At 41.3% G+C, this 23,494-nt stretch overlaps 1 protein-coding gene across 8 annotated transcripts in view; it reads right to left on the bottom strand.

Moving 5' to 3' along the window:
• Positions 1-23,494, bottom strand: part of TLCD4 (TLC domain containing 4) — a 69,786-nt gene that overhangs the window by 6,000 nt on the left and 40,292 nt on the right. For all 8 annotated transcript variants that reach the window (XM_090049410.1, XM_090049408.1, XM_090049404.1 and 5 more), the window contains 5 exons: positions 23,021-23,186; positions 16,577-16,666; positions 10,556-10,614; positions 8,351-8,445; positions 1,572-1,645 (listed from right to left, as the gene is read on the bottom strand). In XM_090049410.1, the coding sequence (XP_089905536.1) occupies positions 1,572-1,645; positions 8,351-8,445; positions 10,556-10,614; positions 16,577-16,666; positions 23,021-23,175 (473 nt within the window). In that variant the 5' untranslated portion in view covers positions 23,176-23,186. The remainder of the gene's footprint in view (positions 1-1,571; positions 1,646-8,350; positions 8,446-10,555; positions 10,615-16,576; positions 16,667-23,020; positions 23,187-23,494) is intronic.

The raw sequence follows: 23,494 nt of genomic DNA, 5'->3' as shown, positions 1-23,494 counted from the left end.
GACATAGATTTGGGCAGAAATCTTCACCAGACAGCTTCTGGAAAAAAATTAAGCTTGTATGATTCTTTAATCACTCCAACCCTCTTCCCTAACTTAAAAGCTAGACTTGCCAAACATCAGTTTGAGATGGATCCTGATACAGCCCCTTCTTAGAGAAGGGAGAGACACTATGCAGCCCACTGCACCTTCCTCCTTTCCAGAGCATCCAGTAACAGTTAACAAAAAATATAAAGGCAGCAATGATCATCATCACTGCACCTGAAAGCTATCCAGAGAGAGTATGGTCTTCAAATCAAGCTGCATCCCTCTCCCACCCCCAACATCCAATGCACTCTCTTCTCCCCAGTGCAGTCTTCCTTTCCCCCATCCCTTGGTATGGCTCTTCACGTTACCGCCAAAGACATTCAACCTTTGTATTGGTCATCTGCAATAAACAGCTTGAATGTAAACAATAAACACAATGAGCTGTTGCATACAGCTGTATCAGAGCTGTATACATGAGGCTGGTGCAGCAAGCAATGTCAGAACTGCTGTATCAACAAGGGCCAAAAAAGTAAAAGAAAGAAAGGTCTGGATTAGTTAGCGAAAGACCAGAGTTAGCACTGAAATTAAAAGAAACAAAAATAAAATTTCATTTTACCATTATAGGTGGTTGCTAGTGTCTATACAGTGATTAAATAATATAGTCAGAGAAATGAATATACAGCTTAGAGAGCGGAACCACATATAGTTCTTAAAGGCACAGTACAGAGAATTCTTTTTGCAGTATTTAACAAAAATGGTTCCAATTATTTGCAGATGTTCTTAAAAGGAAATACGGCTATACTATAGACGTTGTTATATAGCCTGTTTTTTTAGCTTTATTGTATTTAAAGGTGCTTCCAATTTTGTACACTCCGTTTTCATTTGCACATTTGAATTAACTTTTTTTATTTCTTTTAAAATACTTCTTGCAGCATCCACAACTGCTTTGATGGGAAGAACAGGAAGGAAAGAAACAAAGCTACATAACTAGGGTGTCCTTTCACAACAAGGATCAATGGAGCCATAAATGCAAATGTTTAGATTTGTAAAACTTTTAAAGATATGCAAGCATACAGTAATATAAAATATAAACCTCAAGTAATCTAAGGCAATGTAATTCCATCCTGGGAACCTGATGGCAATGCCACCTGGTCTCTATTTTTGGGTTTACGATAATGCTTCAAAAACCCATACTGGAAATAAAAACTTGTATTGCATAATAATTTCATACCATATTTTTATCCATCTAGTAATAAGACATGAACGTATAACCTTTCATTCCATAGTTTTATGCCAAATTTTCATTGTGTGCAAAATGCCATTTACAAGAAGGACTTCCTAGGGAATATACTGGAACATTTTTTGTGTGGATAGTAGCTCAAGTTACTATAATGAGTATACTGTTCCAGTTCCTAAATCTGGCTATGCCAAAGACTGACTACAGATTAATTAAATATCTATCATAGAAACTGACTGTAATTACCCATCTATCTAAAAAATATTTCAATATGTGGGTTAAAAAAAAAAAGTCATTAACATCCACCTACCGTTGATTCACAAAAGGAGTAGAGAACTCTGCAAGCAGACGGAAATTACCAAAATAAGCCAATAATCCTTCACCCTAAATAGAAAGGCAAATGTTACAGAAAAAAGGAATGTAAACCTTACATCATAAATGTATTGATCATCTCTACTTTTAAAGTTTCTTAAATGCCAAGTTTATAGCATCTCAAGCATTTTATCATAATTGCATGTGTGCATCAAATCTCAATGCCCCTTCACACAATATTGGGCCTTTTATTAAAATTGAAAGCATTTATCCTTCCATGTTTGTAGCAATAACTTTAAAGAGCTATAACTTTGGATAAGTACACAGATATTTCTTATCACTATTAAACACTAAACAGAGCTAATAAGAAGCTGGCTAATAAAGGATTATTTTGCCAAGCAAAAATGGTGGTTAAATTATGAATTAGAACAGGTTTGTTTTTTACAGGACAAAACCTACGATGAGTAAAGACATTTTGTATTTTTCGTGTTTTAAGTAAACTTAGCAGAATCACAATAAACTCACAGGAAAACTGTACTCATTTAGGCATTTTACTTTTTAAAATAAAGATTGGGGACCAACTACTTGGTCCTCATCCATCACTACAAAGCAGCTGAAAAGCTAACCTGAGAAACTAGCTGGGATTCCTTAGTGCAGAAAATGTCTGTGCTGCATACAACAGACTATGAAAACCCTACAGTAATCCTGCCACAGCCCCAGCATATGTTATCAGCTGAAGAAAAAAGTATGGAGCCAAATTTCTGCCAATCTCTAACGATCTCCAGATGGCAGTGGCACAGAGGCACAATTAAAAGAGTGCCCAGTTAAGTGCCCAAATACTCAAAATAGCTTGGAACTGAGGCCTCCTATATGAATAAAAGTTCCACTTCTGATCATCCTACATTCATTCTTTCTATAATCTCCATAGAGAAGAGGTAAGGATATATATTATCTGTTTTTGGTTTGTTAGTTTTTGGCACTGCCTTATGCTACTAAGAGCATGGATTAAAATATCTGAGAGAGAAGCAGTTTATGGGCATGAATAAAAGCAAATGAGAGGGAGTCATTAAAATGACACTATTCACCAACAATTGCCATACTGCAGTATGTGCCACTACCCCCAAACCCGCTCCCAGACCTGAAAATAGGGAATAATTTCTGGCAAGAATTCACATTTTAATGTTGATCACTGTACTGCTATACATACCATTCCATTTTCATGTTCAGAACTGTGCAAATGAGAAGAACTGTTGCTCTTCATCAATATCTTACAGTTTAAGGGGGAGAGGCAAGGATTTTTTAGGGTGATATCTTTTATGGGATGAAATACATAGTTGGGATGAAGTTAGATAAGCTTTTGAATGCAAGACATTCGTCATCAGGTCTCATCCCAACTACACAGTTCTTCCAGAAGACATCACCCTAAGAAATACTTCCCTCTTACATATTTTCTGCACCATTATGGCTACAACATCACTTTTACAGTACTAGTGTAAAGGGCCAAATTCTGAACTAAGATAAATAGGTATAATTTCCACTGAGAGTTATATCTGAAGACAAAAATCAGATCCTGGATGCAGGGATAACAACTTTTCTTAAACCTATATCTAGTTGATTGCTAGAGATCTTACTACTCACACCTAAACCCAGGACTGGTTTTGTTGTCATTACAAAGAAAAAGAAAAAAAAAACAGCAGAAGATTTGGAATTTCATGTTTTTTGGGGGGGTTTTTAATCCAGTCTCTTTTCCATGGTAGTAACGCTAAATCTCTTATCCTACAAGTAGAAAAAAAAGTGATTTACCCAATAGTGTAACTGGGGGAGAGGCCACCAGGAAAGTACTCCCAGATGCTGCCTTTGGGGAGAGAAGGAAAAGAGTGTGTGTGGGGGGTGGGGGTTAAAAATAGCTGCTATCATGCTAAATGGGAAGAGAAGGAAAAGGAGTGTATGCATGGGGAGCTAAAGAAAGGGGTTAAAAATAGTTGCTATCACGCTAAACAGGCCACCAGAGACAGCAACTGCCCTGTTACACCTCTGTATTTATCCTCTGAGTACACTCCATCTCCTTTGAGCCAGAAGAAAGGATTAAATCTAAACCATGTTTAGATATATACATTTTGCTCATAAAGCATCATTTGTGTTTTAAACACCAAAAGTGGGCTTTTATTTCTCTACAGTCAGCCCAAATAGTTACAAGGAAGAGCTGGCAGATTAGTCTGATGGTATATGTTGATAAGTACAATGCATCTATCATTCTGGACTTCTCCTTCATGACCATAATTCTGCTTTCCTGTTCAAGATAAGCACCTACGGTAAATTCAATATCCTTGGCAATTTGTTGTTAAGTCCAAGGATACCACGGTTTTTGGTTGTAGCCATGTTGGTCTAAGGACATTGGCAAGCAAGATTCTTTGAGTAGATGCGATATGTTTTATTAGACCATTTTATTAGAAATGTATTTACATTCTCACTGACATCCTGCCACACTTTTAGCTTCTCTCATTCCTTGGAGTCTCAGAGACTTCCTATGCCTGAAGAAGGGTGACTGCGCCTGAAAGCTTACAAAGAACTTTTTTCCAACTACTCAGCCGGTCTAATAAAAGATATTACATCTACTCAAAGAACCTTGCCTGCAAAAAGGATACCAGGAATTTCTGCCAAGGGTCTATGCAAGTATTCTAATTAAACCAAAGGTTCTTTTTATAAAAAAGTATAAATTTAAAGCTGATGAGATTTCCTTACAGCAAAAAAAAAAAAAAAAAAAAAAAATGGTCACAGGTATACATTATCACAAAAATAAGAAAGCTTGTAGAACATCAGTTATTATAAATAAAGATTACTAAACTCACTGCACCACAAATTAGCAGCAATATATGACTTTTTTCCTCTCTCTCTCATTAGTTTTCTTCTTTATTACTTAAGAGCTGGCTTACTTCAGATTAACAAATGAATGCACACATTATTTTGCAGTACACCATCTCTGAATAAAAGCTGGCAATGATTTTGCATATGAACCTATACTTATAGCTTTAATTTGCAAAATCATTAAATTCGTATTCCTCTAATGTACATTGATTAGATGAAAAGGGCAGCTTCCTTTATCCAGAAGTCTCATGAATATACACCCTCTCACACTATTTCTCACAACAGAAGGTGTGCCAATTATCATAGTAATCTTAAAGTTATGTTGTAACCGTGATAGTCCAGGAAATGTTCCAGAAGCAAAGCAGCAAAGCTGTTCAAAGAACAACATAGAATACATTATAACACAGTCAAAAAAGATAAATAGGGACTAGTTCTACATTTTAAATTTCTTTTTTTCCAATCCATGGAGTAGAAAATGTACATCAGACTTAAAAACGAAAATTGCATGGTCAGATCTTGTTTTGCTTTGTTTTCAGGGAACGTGATTATAGCCCATCTATTACAACCTTTAAAACTAGCAAAATTTATAATATGGTTACACTTCTGTGATTTAAGAAGTCTGAAAAGACTCATTAGACTAAGTGTAAGAGAATCAGCTGAATTGGAAAGTGATAAACTAAGGTGAACAGAAAACAGCCTCTTCCCCAGGATAAGTGGGGGGTGAGAGAGAATCACTGAACCCTTGCAAGATGCTGCTCCTAACACAGATCAGTACAACAAGAATGTTAATTGCATAAACAGGCTCCTAACTCAAATTACATTCCAAGTTACAAGTTAAGTCCCGGGCACACCAGTCAGCCATATTTCTCATTTAGAAAAGCATTTCACAATGAAAAATCTCTTAGTAATAACGCTATAGCAGAGTAGCTCTAAAAACTTAATTTTTCTACTACCTAGAGTGATATTCATGATTCAAATGTCATGGTTTTCTATACTTCTATACTATAAATGATGAAGGAGGGCTTTTCAGATCTGGAATTCCTAATAAATCAGCTAGCACTACATTTTGTGCAAGGTATGAGGGTGGGCAGAAGTCCATTCAACTTTGCAAGTGTTATTTTCTAAGCTGCAAAGAACTGCATATGCAAGTCAAATGGTGGCAACTGATCTAGCTCCCACTCAGGAGAAGTGGGTACCTAGCAACAAGGTTAGCTGGTAGAGGTCCACCATCCTTTGCTGAAGCTGATCAAGAGGTCTATGACAGAGGAGTCTGGAAGGTTTATAACATATCACGACTTGTTGTACTATTTTCACCATATCAAGCTGAAGGAAACTGCTACACAAGCCTCAGCATAGATAGCTACTCTACAGACTTGAGGAAAGCACAAGCTAGAGCAGTAGTGGCCTTAGGGGAGGGCAAACTGGGTGATCGCCCAGGGCCCTACACTTTAGTGGGGGACCATATTCTTGCAACACATTTTTGGGGGGTAAAGTTTTTGCAAGGAAATGGCTCTATTTTCATTTTAACACACAACTATTTATCTAATTCCCCTGTCACATAGCGCTCAGGTGCCCTGTGCCTGAAAACAGAAAAAACAGTTTGGGAGAGACCCCTAGTGGCAAGAAGAGGCAGGCCCAGCTGCTAGTTACCAGGGCAGCCAGAGTAACAGGTGCTGGTTGCTGGGAAAACCGCTGCGGGGCCAACTGACAGGAAAGGGCAGGAAGCCAGGAGGGCAGTTCCCCTCTGGCGAGGCTATTGGGGTTGGAGGAGGCCTCATAGGGGCTCCACAGTAGTGTGGGGACCCCGGTGCCAGAGAGGGCACAACATTCAAGGGTGCATTGACCCCAGCTCAAAACAAGGGGGGCAGTGAGAAGGCCCAAGGGGGTAAAGGAGAGGGCCAAGTCACAACAGGGCCTAGGTCAAAAACCACATCAGTACCATCTGCGAGGCTTGGGCTGCGGTATAGGGGGAGAAAAGAAGCTGCAGGTAGCACCCACTGGCACTTGCAGAAAGTAGGCAGCCTCCCGCTAATTAGATCACTCAATTAACCACTTAAGAACAAGGCAGGGCAGGTGAGTAAGCAGGCAGTTGGCCCATAACAGGAGGGCGGAGTCACCCCTAGAAAGGCTCCGGTGGCGATACTCCTGTCACATCCCACAAAGAATAAAAAGATCCATGATACATAGGTTATCAAAATAAAGCCTCTAAGGGGCCCCAAATGACTCTCTTGCCCAGGCCCACAACAACCCTAAGGCCACCACTGGCTAGAGAGTGAGGGGTGCTGCATAACAGATGCTTGTTTTCTAAGTGTGCTGTAATCTCCTATACTTTACCTTTCGAAAGCATGTTCAGCAACCTGTGCAAATCCTAATATACAAACAAGCATTCTCTCCTCTCTCCCTGCCATGTGTCCATGAAGTAAACAGTAAACCAGAAGAGAAGGTTCACATCCTTAATGAAATCCTTGGGAATGTGAAACAGCTACTAGGAAGATAGCAATGGTTTCAGGGTCAAAACATTTTAAACAAGGCCCCTACTACCAGTGTCAGATATTAGCTCTTTCCCTAGAGGACCTGACCAGAATCTCTGTATTAGAGATAATGCCTAACCAGCCACAGTAAACTTGGGGGACATGGCATCAACATCTGGATCCCGTCACAGAGAGTGACAAGTGTCCAACTGGGGGAGTACTACCAGATGCAACACTACTTCTATAAAAACTGGTTTGGATGTTTATGTAAGGGCCCATCTACACATTACACTTAATGAAAAGTAGTCATTGGGCCGCACATTCAATCAATTAATGATGTGATAAAGAGAGGAATAAGCTACAAAGTTATTCCACAAAATGTGTAATAACTTTGTAGCTGCTTATCATGCAGCAACTGAAAATGCAGCCAAGGGCCCCTGTGGCTGGGTGCCCTATCAGCTGATTGGAGCTCCCAGCTAGAGGGTCTCACCTGCCACCCCAGGTGAAGCTTACTCCCAGTCCTCAGGGGCTGGGAGGCCTATCAGCTGACAGGACTCCCAGCCACAGGGGCCCTCCACATACCCCTCTGGCTGGGAAACTGCAGTTGTATGAAGCAGCCCCACAGCAGTTGCCGTCTCCCCACCATGGGGTGCCCCTGTAGCTGGGAGCCTGGGTCAGCTGATGGGGCTCCCAGCTGCAGCTCCCTCTACTGGCAATAAGGCATCATGAGAGCTGACTCACAATCCCAAGAAACATGCTTTTGAAATGCCATATGTGCATGGCAGGGAGGTGCACTTGTGTGGATCATGCATTAGATCCCACTGCACCTTTACCTGCATGTGTAGAGGGGCCCTAAAACTTATAATATAAATTTCCATCTTAAAATAGGGCTGTGGATCAACTTCTCTGAGTTACTCAAGCCAGAACTGAGTCCTTCAGACCTGGAATTTCAGAGCTGTTGTCATTACTTTAGCTAAATCTATCAGCTAAAATCAGTTTAGCTAAATCTATTACTTTGATTTGCCTGTTTGGATAATTATAGAGGTAGTTAACATTTAATCTGAAGTCAGGCAGAAGGGCAGAGTAAATTAGCGTCCTCCTCTATCTTTTAGGCTAACGAAATCAGATTTATACCACAAGCTTTTGCTAGCCCAAGCTCACTTCAGACATGGCACATTTTAAAGGATTCCTGACATACACATGCAGAATTCAAGTGACTGTTTTATGCATTTTAAGATATCAGAAGATTATGGCCTGGTTAATATTTGCGGAATTTAAGGCCTTTAGAAAAGTATACCAGTATATCTTATTTGTAAAAAGATATACAAAACCTGGGATTTCTCAGGGAAATACTGGTCAAGATACATCACCACAATGCAGTGATGTTCATCTTTAGCCACTATTAAGTGCTTGTTAGAATATTTGAAAATACGACACTCACCAGCACAAAGTAATAAGCATATAGAGCCATCAAATGATGAATTACAAAAAAAATGTCTCCAATTGCCTTCCAATAGTAAGTAACAAGCAGCAAATCTACAAGAGAGAAAAGGGAAGGGGGGGGGAAAAACTAGTAATTTACCACAGTTACCCTTTACTTTTTATTACTTCAATTTTCAAATCTTTCTAGGTTATCAATGCAAGACACTTTACATGACAAATAATATCCAATTTAAAGCAACAAAATAATCTTAAATTTCCTTTTAAGGGAAAACTTCTAATCTTAAAACTGTCTTCTGTGGATCAACACTAAAATATTCAAAGAGATTAAGCCAAGAAGGTTATATAAGTAGGCAGGACCCCCCCAATGCCAAACACATATATGTAGGATTCACTTTGAATAGATCTTAGCTTCATTAATCGAAGTTCACAAATTATAAAAATAATAATAACAACAAAAAATAATAACAAGAACTCATGTCTCACTATTTAAGAGGACTGAGCAGAAAACTGCTTTCCCATCCCATGACAATTTTGAGATTTCAAAAGTGTCTCTATTTTGAACTGGGACAAGACACAGAGCACTAGAACAGCCTGACCGTTACACACTCATCATTGATGTGGGAAACCTCAATTATAGTCCTTGCTCTTCCCAAAATTAGTCCAAGGTCATGAACTTCAAGTTTCCCCACAAGTATGTGACCTGACTACCAGTGGTAGTGGTTATCTGTGGCTGTTCCATTTTATATAAAAAAAATTAAATATTACTTAAGCAAAAGAGACTTGAATTTACCCACTGGGCTATAAAGGCAAGTGCCTGTTCCAATGCATTCATGAATTTATAATGAAATGCCAATGGAGAATTATTCAAAATAAAAGTTCCAATGAATGTATATAAGGAGTCAAAAATAGGATTGAGAATACTTCCCCCAGAACAGCTGGATGATTAGGGATGTAGAAGACCAAAGTACAAGTCACTCTATCTGGCAGTCCCTGGACTTGATCCTGACTCTCCATCATGGTAGATTAGTGCTATGACCCAGACGGACCTATTGTGTATCTCTCTAACCAAAAGTTCCATCCTTGATATGGAAAAGCTTCTTTGAAACTAACGTGTTACCACAACAAAAACCTGCTTGAATAATTCAGCATTTTCCATCAAAAATCCTTCTCTCAGAAAACACCCCAATCACTTTTAACTAAGAAGAGATAATTGAGTGAAGTTCAGCACAAGTGTATGTAAGGATGAAAGCTCCATCAGACAGGGTAATTAATGTTCTTCTCTACATTCTCACACATAAGACTCTTACACATAAGAATCTGGCTTAAGGGGCGAATGGAAATAAGAGTAAAGATACAGTAATTTTTTCAAGCTTTTGTTGGGGTTACTAAAACCCTGCTGCTTGCATTCTATGAGCACATCCACATGAGTGCACATGCAGTAGTTTGCACACACCACACATGCAGGCATTTGCCATGCTGCTAATTTGCAGCATGGTGGGGGTTTTTGACACCAGGAGATCCTGGTGTCAAAAAAACCCCAAAATGAAAGAAAACCCTGTGCCAGAAGAGTGGGGCAGTGCACATGGTGGCAGTGTACACTGTCTGTAAGTGCAGCCTGACTGGCCAGAGCCATGCTCTAGCTGCCAGCCATGCTCCGCACACCCAATTGCTGCCACTGCAGCCTCAGGAGACCCCTAGGACTTCAGGTAAGGCTGCTGGGCCCAGCACAGGTGCTAGCCCCGGCCTCCCCTACACCACCCAGAGTATTTTTCCCTCACGTTAACCCCATGTGCAGGTGGGTGTGCTAGGGCAACTGCACACCCCTGTTCATGGGGACACAGCCAATGGGCTTAAAGGAGGAGCTTGTTCAACCTAGCAGAAGTTCAGGACACTCCAAAGAGCACTAAGGCCAACAACTTCAATTCCTTCTGAGTTGGATGGTACACCAGAGCAAATTAGCAGTAGGCAGATGCATCCCTGACCATAAAAACATACAGCAGCATTCCTCTACCACCCATAGAAATACCATTTCCATCTCTCCGCATCCCTTTGGGAGGATTCTGCCACTGCTCCAGAGCCCACAAATATAATAACATATTTAAAAGCCACAATGGAATCAATATTATATACATTCAACAAATCTTTAGAATAATGATTTGATATAGATATCCAAATGTATACTATATACATATTGCATAATTACCAGAAATGAGGTAGCCTGTGGTAATAGCAATATTCAGTTTCACAATTGAAGGGTCACCCCTGTAAACATACCAAAAAAAGTGCAGTTACAGACTTTATAACAAAAAACCTATAAATATCACATATCTTTATACTCCCTTAAGTCACCTCTTGCTTGACACAAAAACTTATAGAAGAGCCATTAGTTAGGAAGACTGATCTTACAGCTTTTAGATGTTACATGAGAAGCTAAGGATTCTCTCAAAATGTACTCAGTAATTGGCCTGCATTCAGTAATAAAGACTTGCTTTGGTCTTCTGGAAGTGACCAGGCAACATTTCTCTTTCATTGGTAATATTTGTATCTGGACATTATGGCCTGATAATTTGTCTTAGTATTACAGAAAAGAACAATAATAAAAGGAGACTGTTCCCTTGGTATGAGTGAGTACAATAGATCTGGGTGGGATAGTCCAATATGGGCTATCACCATTGCATTCTTGAAAACAGATCTAGAGAAAAGCCAGCACTGGCATTCCCCATGGTGCAGAAAATTCCCTATCAGAATCCCTAGTGTGGCAAAGCGATCTTCATAGCTTTAAAGGTTAGAAAGTGCCTCCTGCCCCACATCCAAAAGTTCCCCGATTGCCATTCCCATCCAAGGAGACCAGTGAATGAAACTTGGCAATGAATGGCCTATATTCAAGGTAAATAAACTGTCAAAAGAAAAGTGGCTTGATTAAGGCAAATGGATGAAACACTCTCTTTGAGACTTTAGAGAAAGGTTCACATGCCACCAGAGGTTGCAAGGAGATTGAACAGTAACATGCACACACACATATAAACTAATGAAAGTCTACCCATTTTACTTGCCTGGAGCTGGTTAGCTCATGACCTGGTTCCCATTTCTGTCTCACAAAAATGCATGATTTACCTTATCAGGTAAGACTGTTGATCCTTACAGTCCAACATCATACCTCAGAGGAAGGTATGAAGATTTCTAAGACTGACCACTGCATAACAAAGCTCATTTGGGAAGTTTCATTTTAATTCCTTCCTCCTCCATCTAAATTCTCCCATTCTCATTACCATCAAAACAATATCAACATAGCCTGTGAAGACACAGGTTGGATCAAGCATGAAATCAGGAAAGTCCCAATATTATGGAATCTTCTACGCTATCAAGAGGTACACTTAACTCAAATGAACAGGCGACTGATATTTCAGTGTAATCCCTGTTGACCCTTCAGTCATACTTTGTCAGTATGAGTATTACTAACAAATACTCATTTTGGGACAAAATGTGTAATGCCCAATATAAGTTGATAAATTGTTCAGTACAAGGACCAAAGCTCTCCATGCATCCCCCAAATCCTTAGCATAATGGGGTCCTGTGGATATTACCACAAATAGAGATCAATTTAAGTTCCACACACCCCTGAAAACAGTCTGGCTACCCCACTTCATATATTAACCCAGAAGAATTTCAAGTGAAGTCACAGGCCTGTGCCTTAACATACAACTTGCTCTGTAGAAAAAGGCTGATTTGGTCACCATTGCATTACCACACAGTTACAGATCACCATGGCAGTATCAGAAAGGGAAGGGAGGACAGCTACTATCTAGAGGTGCACCGACAATGGGTCCAATATTGGATCGGCATTGATATAAAGAAAATTGGTTATATCGGAAATTGGCCCGACACAGCTGACAATTTGGCCAATAAATGCCTACATGTGCACACAGCTGTGGTGCAGCACACAAGCAGTAAGGAGCGCAGCCAGGCACTTGGAGAGCTGTGTGCAGCTGGTAAGTCTGTTGTGGTGGAAGGGGACGGGGTATGGGGGGCCAGATCAACGCCCCCCACAGTGAGGGAGGGACTGGGGTGGGGACTGGGGCAGGCGCCGCCCAGCCAAGGCAGTGCAGGTCACGGGACAGGGCCATGGCTCATCTGGGGTGGGGGGGGGTGCCCCCCAGATCTGTGCAGGGTGAGGTGGGTGGGCCAGAACCGGGGCTGTGCTGGGCTGTTCTTGGCAGTGGCTAGGTTCGGGGTAGGCAGTGTCTCGGGGAAGACACTGGGAGGGGGCTACAGGCATCCAAAATTTCACCACTGGCCCCTCCCAACTCCCCCTCCCAGAACCATCACCGCCTACCCGGTGCAGTCCCGGCTCAACTTCTGCCTCCACCCACACAGCAGGAAGGGTGGTGGTTGTGCTGGGAGGAGGGACTGAGAGAGGGCTACAGCAAAATCTGGGGTGGCTGCAGTCCCCGCCCCCATAGCCCCTCCCAGTGCCACTGCCACTTACACCAAGTCCACCCTGCCACTAACAAGAGCCTGGCACAGCCCTGGCTCCAGCCCACAGCTGCAGCCTGCCCGCTCCACCCCACACAGATCCATGGGCACATCTCCCCCCGCTCATGCCCTCCTGGGATACGCACAATAGCAGAAGCTGCCTCCCCCAGCGCACCCCAGACAAGCTGCAGCTCAGTCCCACACCCACCCTGCCCAGCTGGGCAGCATGCATCAGCCGGTATGTCTCCTTAAAAAAAAAAAAAATCGGCTCTCAGTAATCGGCCCCCAAAGTCTCTACCAGTGCACCCCTAGTATTATCTAGAAATACACTTAACTGGCGAATTAAATATTTTGTTAATCTCTTTTAGATTTGCAATATTTTTAACTTACAGCCTTTCCCTGTATTACATATTGGTCCCTAAAATTGCCCAGATACCTTAAGATAGTGCTTTCTAACTGGTGACCTGCAAGCCACATGCAGCCCTTGGGAGGTTAACCTGCAGCCCCAAGGTTCCCAGTTTGGGTATCATTTCTCTTATCACTCTACTACTGCTGCTGCCATGGGTCTCTAGGCTTCCCATCCCTCCTCCAGCTCCCTGCTCCCACCCCTGGGACCTAGGGACTCCACATGGTGTAGTGGGACAAGCCCACAGTGGGACATGAGGCACTGCTGTGACACAGCATATGGAGCAGTGGGAAGGGTGCCACATGGCATGTACAGGAGGCAGCCTGGGAGGCATGTGGCCACTAGCTACTCAAAATCTGGACAGCCCTGCCCCAAGGCAATTAGTATATTTAAGCCAGGGTCAAATAGATAGGGGAGGTATAGGGTTAAGAAAAGTGCAGGAGGGGTACAAGGCCTTAAACTTGTGTAAACTAGGCTCATTAATAATCATAGTTCTGTTGGTAAGAGACTTCTGTGGATGACTAGTATCCCATGTGTTTGTAAATGGCTAAATCCTACATCTTATAGGGTCTGCCTTCTGAAAAGGCATGAGATTTCTACATGATTGAGCAGCCTTGCTACAATGCACCTGGCATCTCCCTTGGTAGTTTGTTCTCAGTCTTATTCAATTACATAACATCTCAGTGGATTCCATTTATCAATCAACCTAAAAATGGAAAGTGTGACCTATAAAACTGTTAGATGAACTAATGATTCAGAGTACAACCAAGCTTTTAAACAGCTTCCTGCAAAATAGAATTCAAGTACTATACAGTCATTAATTAAGTAGTCACTGCATAGTATTTGCTATTCTGTATGGGATTTATGATGCTAAATGGACAAATGCTAGCTATTTCATTTTTGTGGCCTAGCAAATCAGCCTTCCAGTAAGTAAAAGTGCATCTGTTACATGTGACAAAATAAAAATCTTTTATTTTGGCATAGTTGGCATTTTCTGATAGTGAGGAGGTAAAGGGTAGCAAATTATGATTTTACTTTCACTGACAGGACTCCATGAGAAAATTTGCAGAACCATTGACAATATTATCACACTTAGTCTTCCCTTAAAATATTGCCCTTAATTTCATAAACAAGAACCCAGATAATTCTTAATGTTCTCAAAATGGCAACTAAAATTTCAAGTACTTGACTTTAGGTTAATAATTAAAAACATTGGTGCTCAGCCCTACACAGTGGGTTCTATACTTCCTGAAACCACTAACTAGAACAATTTCACCCAGCCAAGAGAACTCTCTCAGATACTATGGTCCAATCCCCAAAACAGCTGCCATAAAAACAAAAACAAAAAAGCCACACACAAGTCCAACCCATACTCAACACTAAAACTTAGACATTCTCTCAGTATGAGAAATCTAGTTACTTTTAAAGCTATTTGATATTTTAGATTGCTTTTTGCACTCTACCAGATGTCAACTGAATCACCCAAAACCATAGGCAATAGCTACTCTGAACTTACACAAGTAAAGGAAATGGTTAGAAACATAAGCAGAGTTACAGAATAGTTTCTCCCCAAAGGCAGATAAGTTTTCCTTGTTAAAGTTTAATGTTTTTACATAACCTTGAACGTTCAGCTATCTGTGCAGGATTAGTTTTCGATGTGCTGAATGGGAAGGAAGCAACAATTTCTGTAAGCATTATTCAAAGCAATTGTTTCATTAGTTCTACTTAAATTTACCCCATAATTACCTGTTTTATGGATCAGGTCATTTTCCAGGTGTATTACTTAAAGATAAACAAGCTGTTTTGTACTCGCACCATTTCATTTTTTGTTTGTTTGTTTTTTACCAAGACTTCTTAAAAAGTAGACAACTTGAATTCACTCAACATTCACCACAACACTGAAGAAACAACATCATTCCCTTGTGTTCAAGCATTCCCAATTGATCCAGTCCTTTTGGTAATGCCTTAGTATTTCTTCTCTCAAAACAGATACCAAGAGAATGAAAGAAAAATGCCAAGTAGCCATGGAGCCACATATAGAAGAGACCAATATTGTAGAGAATTAGTTTATAGCTGAATATAATCTACTAGAACTTCAGTTTACAACAAAAACAAATGACACTTCATATCTTCAAAAGGCTGTTCAACTTTTAACAATCCTTCACAGTACTGCATTCTTTGAACTCGCAAGGAAGCCAGAGGAAATCACAGATGTTCAGCAAGTTGTAACAGAGAATTCTAAATATTTGACCCAGGTAAAGAAAGAGTAGAAGTATTATTCCAGTCTTATAAGTGACAAAACAGATTGGTGCCAAGTGATATGCCTAAAGCCACCAAGCCAGCAGCAGAGATGTGATCAAAAACCACAGCTTCATGGTACCCAGATCTATTCAGTCCAGAATGCATTCTTTTATTGTGTGTTAGTTTAATCCTTTCGAAATCAGATGAAAAATATATTTAAATTATATTTAAATTAGTTTGAAAAATACTGTTAATTTGAAAAATACCGTTAATTAAGCTTGTCAAATTGCCAAGTTATTAGTTTAAAACAGCAAGTTATGAGGTGAAGATTAAACAAACAAACAAAAAGTTAGTTACTCAGGTCACTTCCTCCCCAGAGGTGAAATGTCAGTTCTCGCCAGGTAGGAGGTGAAGCTTCAGCTTTCAGCCAACAATCCCACATGTCAAACAAAACTAGAATTTGTTAGACTGCAAGTCTCTTGAAGGTGGGGGGCAGAGGGCTACAGCTTGGTTAACACCAAAGACCAAAATCAAATTAAAAACTTACTGTCTTCTTTATTAAAGGCATACCCTCTACCTTACAAACAGTGACAGAATGTTTTAGTGTCCCAGAAAAGACCTACATAGTATCTTAATTTTAACAATTTAAGATGATGTCATCCAGCATTTAACTTTATTTTTTCCTCCCAAATGGACTTCAACAAGTTACACAGCAGCTTGATTTTACAGCTCCTAAATTTATTCAAATATTGATCTAACTCAAGTTAACATTCTTTGATGACTCATAATTATTTTCAGCTCTGCACATTGGAACTTCAATGTGCAATTACAGTAAGCAGACATCAGATTTTGTGCAACTGTCCATGCCACTATTCAGAGCATAAATTCTGTTAATTTATAATGGTATTTTAATTGATAAAATAATCTGAATTTCACCAGATTGTGAGAACAGACATATAAGTGGAGCTCCACAATTTACAGGAAAACTGACTGACAATTTGATTAGTTAATGGACTGGCACAGCAGCATCATTGGAAGAGAAATGAAAAGAAAAGAAAATTTTAAAAGCTTTTATTAACGTTAGTTAAATATAACATATCTTACCAGATAGGGTCTGCATTAACAGCTTCATCATACATTAAAATATATACACAAAAAACACCAACCACCAAGGCATGGAACGTGGATACTGTCCTGAAACACAGAACACTTGCAATTAATGTCATAGCTACATTTATAGCAATCTTGTCCTTTTTTTTTTTTATATATATATAATTAAAAAAAATTTTTTTTTAGCTTTTGTATGATTTTAGATGTTTTTATAGTATATCCAACCGCTCATGCGATGAGCTATTTTTGCCATACATATCAAAGTTTTTCATAAGGAAGGATAACATTTTTAAATAATCATTATTTTAAATGATAAAAGTAACGAACCTAAAACTAACGCTTTTACTAATGCAGGGGCAACCAATTATACTGGGTGTAGGGCTGCTTAACAAGTTTTGGTGAGCTGTCAAGGGCTGCATGGGTAGTCCTTCCTGCCCCTTAATAGTTGCCCCGCCCCCTTGTCACCATCTGACTGGAAGTCCCACCCCCTAACCTCCGACTTTTGCCACAAGAAGTCCTTCCCCTTGCTCCCTGGAAATACTCCTTTTAGGAGGAGGGCGTTGCCATCTTAGAGACAACCCCCTCCCCCCGCCCCCATCATACACTAAAAGTCAAAACACCTACTATAACGTATTTTAATTTTATTACAAAAAATATTTTTGTCATGATTTGCATTTCGAACTGTATACAGAGGTGACCACACAGTAACACAAAAAGAAATTCTTAGTTTTGTAGGGGGAGGGTATGTGCGTATGGGTGTCTATGGTGTGATAGAGGGTGTAGGTGTGGCTATGTGTGGGAGCATAGGGTATGTTGTGGGGTTATGTATATGTGAGAAGTTGTGGGGGCAGGGTGGGGGTGTGAGGGAGGTTGGGGCAGTGTGGAAACTCCCCCCCCCCACTCTGCCCATGGTACAGCAGCAGCAGGCCACGTGTGATTCCAGCCAGCACTGCACATCATGGCGAGGGGCGCAGCCTCCGCTGGGCTGCCTCTATCCCAGCGCTCCCCACTATTCATGTGCATCCCCTACACTTGCACAGCAGGGAAGGAAGCCCCAGGTGCTAGAGCCAGGTGCTTTCCCTGCCAGGACAGCACAGCATAGGCAACAAGCTTCAGGCTCTGGAGCTAGCTATGTTCTACTCAGGGGCTGCGTTACAGGGGAGGGAAGCCCCAGGCACCTTCCCCTGCGGGGCAGGGAAGGCAGGTAGCTCCAGAGCCTGAAGCTTCTTGCTTGTGCCATGCAGTCCTGGCAGGGAAGGGACCTGGCTCTAGCATGTGGGGCTTCCCTCCCTGCTGTGCAAGTGCAGAGGCTGCATGAGATTGGCAGGAAGCACTGGCTGCAACCGTGCCCTGCTAGGTGCCTGTGCACTAAGTGCCCCACCTGCTGCTGCCACCACCTGCCAGGGCTGCACACCATGGACGGCATACTGGGTTGGGGGGAATCCCAACACTCCCCACTCTCCCTCACACCCATACGCTGCCCAGCCTAGCTCCGCACTGCCACCAGCCCCAGTCCCATGCTCCGGGCTCCCTCCCATCTGCAGCTCCACCAACTCTGCTTCCCTACCTGCTGCCCCGAGCCAGCGGGAGACGGGGGAAGCGAGCATCTCCCAGGGACTGTGGAAGCTGCATGCTGGCCCACCAGGCTCTTCCATCAATGAGGGTGGGAGCAAGACAACAGGGTATGTTTTGGGGGCTGCATGTATACATGGGCAACTCGCTCCCACCCTCGTCGGCAGAAGGGCTGGGCGGGGCACAATTTGTTGCAGGGCTCCGCAGGACAGATGAAAAAGTGCTTGGAGCAGGCTGTATTCTGCCAGCTCCTGTACTAATGCATCTTAAAAACCAAACCCAAGATTTATTTAATTTTTAATAATTGCTTCAGAAATGTTCAGCTTAAAAGAACTAGCAGAAGACTGGCTGTACTGCGTACTACAAACATGGACTAGTTTGTGCGCTACAATAGTTTTCTGCTTGTAAGCACAAAGTTAAAAGAATAACAACTCAGAACAAGTCTCGGATATCTGGGCTTTAGGAGCAGGGTTTAAAAAATAAACAAATGAACAAAAAAACCCAAACAAAAACAAAACCACCCCAAAAACGCCAAAGGTGAAAGTTTCAGTGAGATTCTAATACAATTTGACTATGCTATTCAGTCTTATAGAACAAACCAGACAGATCCAAGATAGTAATATGAGTAAGAGTCAGGTGTGTCAAAAGGATATCAACTACAGCATAAGGATAAAGATACTTATATTAGCTCACAGTTTAACCTGTAGGGCTATTCCCATACTCAATATCATTTGCTCACCTGCATAAGCTTATCTTCCCATAATGTAATTGAAGAGGTCTTGTCCATATGCACGTTCTACTAATTATATGCATACCTGAAACCTCCGGTCTCAGGACATGGGATACACATGCAACGCAAGTGAAACATGTATATTGACAAACTTCAAGATGTCTTTGGAAGGTAGTTTGGCAGCACCCAGCTAGGCCCAACCTGCCATTTCAAACTGAACATATTCCATACCTCTAAAAGTGTACGACTTAAGTTTTTCTCTATACTTTGTTAAATGTGGGGGGGGGGGGGGGAAGATGGATTTGGGAGTAGTAGAGGTGCACCAATATACAATTTGGGGGCCAATACTGATAGCTGATTTTTTAAGGCGGCGTATTGGCCAATATCCATCCGGTCCAATACAGCTGAGTCTAGCTGGTAAGTCTGTTATGGTGAAAGAGGAGGGGGAGAGAAGGGGTGTGAGGGAACGATCAATACCCCCTGCTGTAAGGGAGGGAGTGGGGCTTCAGTAGGCGCTGCCCAGGGACGGCAGGTGCATGATGGAGTCGTGGGTCATCTGGGGGGCATGGCTCCCATCACTGCTTCAGGAGGGTATGTGCCCCTGCATCCGTGCAGGGCAGGGCAGGCTGCAGCTGCAGACTGGGGCTGAGCAGTAGGATGAGCTGCCAAACGAGAGGCACACAGGAGCGGAAGCTGCACCCTCCCCCAGACAAACCATGGCTCAGTCCTGTGTCCTCCCACCCCAGGTGGGCAGCACCTACTCAGCCCCAGCTCCACTCCCCGCCCCCCCTCATTGCAGGGGACATTGATCTGCTCCCCCATGCCCCTTTTACCACACCAGTCTCATCAGCTGGATACAACTCTTAAAGCTGCTGGGCTTGTGCTCCTTGGTGCCTGCATGCTGGCTGCAGCTGTGTGCACGCATGAGCATTTATTGGCTAAAATCAGCCACTTCAAGCCGATTTCCGATATATAAAGAAAAATTTACTATCAGTGCTGATCCAGTATTGGACCGATGTATTGGTGTACCTCTAGGAAGTAGTTCATGTTCCCCACGTGTGACCAAAACTGTTGAATCCACAATTTGAATGGACAAAAATTGAGTGCAAAAATAGTTTTACTGTAAAATCATGGCTAATATTCTAGCCACGAAAAATCTGAAGTTCCATGATCCACAGCTGGACATTATTTCACACAGTTAAACATTATAAAATGCAATGCACACATACATCTAAGGAGACAAAGCTGCAGTTGCCAAGGGAACCATATCTTTATTAATATTTAAATGCACATAAATCAATTTGAAAGGAATATTTATTTTGATATATGCATTATCAAGACCCCAAATACTCTTCTGCAGAATTCAAATAAAAAACTACTGTTTCCCCTGCCTAAAGTCTTTGCCCAGTAAGCAAGGAGGATTGGGGAGGGGGGGCAGGGTAAAGAGAATTACTTTCCTTACTCTCCATATTTTCAGAAAGTCTTTGTCCCATGACCGATGTATTAGAATGGTAAAGTTTTACAAATCTGCATGCGTTTTCCACTTAAGGGTGTACTGCTGTATGATTTTTGCAAGTTTGTCTCTATGAGAAGTTGCAGCAAATGGATGGAAAGCTGCAGATTAAATTAATCAAATAACAGCCATGTATAGCTACATTAGACAAGTATATTTAGAAACCATATAATATATCATTTTTGAAAGATTAAGAGAGGCCAAACCTTGTAATTTTATCACCACTCTTATGGAAGACATTTCTCTCTTTAAACTCCAGTTCCCAGAGACAAGAAAATCATAGGGGGGTGGGGGGGAGTAGTGAGACTGGACTCATTATTTTGGGAAATTTAGACAGGGGAAACCAATTCAGGATTTTTGAATGCTAAAAACTGTCAAAACCATAAATGGCAAAAATGGGTCTTAAATTAGAGTTGGAATGTCTATATAGCTGTGATGATCCAGAAAATATGCAAGATTGGTGATATCTTTTACTGAACCAACCGTATAGCTGGGAGAGGCGTTAGACAAGCTTTCAGACACAAAGACTGCTTACAGAGTTGGGGGGGTGGAGGAAGCACCTTACTTTCAGCTTGGTGCGTCCCCTCTTTATATAACATGCACTTCAGTGGGGCTTTTTGGCATTTTTATCCAATAGCTGATTGAATAAGCAATTAGATAAAAGCACCAAGAAGTCCTGCTGAAGCACCCAATCTATACAGATGCTGGGGAGCCAGGTCAAATTGACCCATTTTCTCTTCTGGTAAAGTGCTGAGGGGTGGGGGGGGGGGGGGTTTCACATCTACCAGTGGCAGGACCTTTTGCAGGACAGTCAGAAAAAGCCCAAGACTGAATCAATTCAATCTTCACAGGTTAGTCTAAGATGCACAGATTGAACCAATAAGCAAGTGAACAGACATTCACTTTTGATTCCTGAAATGCAGCCACATACCTGCAGTGGCCTAGGCCAGAAGCCAGGGGGCACCAGAGCACACCTCCCTGCTCAGCAGCAGCAAGCATCTTGGGCCAAAAAGCTAGCTCACTCTCTCTGGGATGCTGGGGGACTGCAAGTTAACAGATCTGGAAGGGAGCTGGGACAGAAGTTTAAATAAACACTATATCCATCCAATTTTTCTGAAAGCAGTTTATATGCACTGAACTTCTATTGTGTTAGAAATTTGAACCACTTCCTGATCACTTATACCAATTTATGTGCAATTTCTGTCCCTAGCCCATGGAGGGGCATTTTATGTCTGAAAGCCTGTCCAACATCTGTCCTAACTATACAGTTGGTTCAACAGAAGAGATTGCAAAAAACCTCATTTCCAAAAGTGTAAATCTTTAGTTTCTAAAATAAACTAAGACTGCACACATCACAGTTTCTTTTAGAAATGGCTGTTACCCAAAGCTTCGTATTTTAATAGTTGGCTTTGTAAATAGCTATACACTATTGGTAGAAGTGTCTTACTAACATTCTTTAAATACATTTTAGAACTACAGCAGGTCACACAAGCAAAAAAAAAAAAGTGTGCTGTATGAATTCATTTCACGTCAAACAAGCTTGTGCATGACATATCAGCTCCTATTTTTCTTTATTTTTATTACAGAAGTGTACTCGAAGAAGGGGCTTTAAAACTCTATGTTCTACCGTCATATTTATGAAAATAAGTGTTGCTCACAAGAAAAAAGCCCATTAAAAAGCAAATCCCAATATTAAAGTGTTGCAAATAAGAACTGTGTCAATCATCACTTTTGCAATAATTCTTGTATTGTGGCTTTGCAACTTAGCGCAAGGATGAGGAGTCACACATAAGAGAGTGTTATAATGCCACTATGTTATTTGCCAGCAACATATGCCCTATATGCTGGATCTGGCCAGTGGAGCCGCTGGATCTGGCCCACTGAGCTGCAGGGCTTTGTCATGCTGCAGCCAAACAGTAGCTGGAAGTTGTGCTTGTGCCATGTCTCTCCCACCACTCCCACCCACCATCTTTTTTCCTGCTCCACACAATCTCCTGTCATCTATCCATGGCCCAGCCCTATTTCTCACTTTTGAAATGTCTTATGCAACTGATTACAACACCTCTCTTATCTATTGAGGTTGGTCAAATACGGAGTCTAAAGCTGCCTTTTGCATAGTAGTGTCTATGGAAGACAAAACAATCTAACAACTAGTTTACTATACTTACACAAATCCAGAACAACTCTGAATTTAAGACAACCCTCCCACAATAACTAGATTGGGGTGCATCCTTCCCTTTGAAGAGGTAAAGGCCCTCTATCAGATAACCAGGAAGGTAACCCCTTGAATGAGAGCCACAGGTAACCAAGCAGGATCAAGAATCAAAAGGCTGGGGTCTTGGAGGAAAAAGAAGCCACACCTCACACCACTAGAAGATGTGCCTTGGCTAGGTTTCAGGAGTATTCAGAGAAACAAGGCAAGGCTTAGAGTCTCGAGCAAGTGGCCCCCTTGGGGGAATCCTTGGTAAATCTGAACTCTAAACCCAGTACTTTAAACTTGGTACAGAACTTCTCAAATATGTACAATCATTTTTTTTTAACATCTTCACTTATATTCCATTATATAAGGGCCTTAAAATGTATTAATTAGTTCATCATTTGTATTTTGTGCTAGATACTTTACCTTGAATTCCATTCAATCTTCCTTTTTTGGTTAAGACTATTAAAACCAGGAGTTATCCGTGCTGATGCCCAAGCACTTAAAACATGGAACAGAAGTTGGAAAATGGTGAAACTAGTAACAGCAATACCAATAATCAGTTTGTTGAAGGCAGCCATTATTCTTCAGCCTGTTAAGAGGAATTGGAGAGTTTCTTAGTCCACATACCAATTAATTGCATAATTTTTTACAAATAGTATTTTCAGCATCTAATATATTAATCATAAATAATATTCACTCAAACTTACCTGTTTTAATAAAACACCTCAGGTACTGTTTTATTGCTTAACACTAGAAAACATAGTATTAAAATATCCTATACTTTGTAACTGTAAAAAGTGTATTGTCTATTACATGTCCATTCAAATTGTAAAATCATGTATATTTAGTCAGCACTAAAGGGGAAAAGAAGCTCAAGCAACTTTTCCAACATTTCTA

The sequence above is a fragment of the Crocodylus siamensis genome, chromosome 5 (genome assembly GCF_052110815.1).
Source record: "Crocodylus siamensis isolate JL-2025a chromosome 5, ASM5211081v1, whole genome shotgun sequence".
Taxonomy (NCBI): Eukaryota; Metazoa; Chordata; order Crocodylia; family Crocodylidae; genus Crocodylus; species Crocodylus siamensis.
Note: the sequence above shows the minus strand (reverse complement) of the source record. Positions and strands in the feature narration are given on the sequence as shown.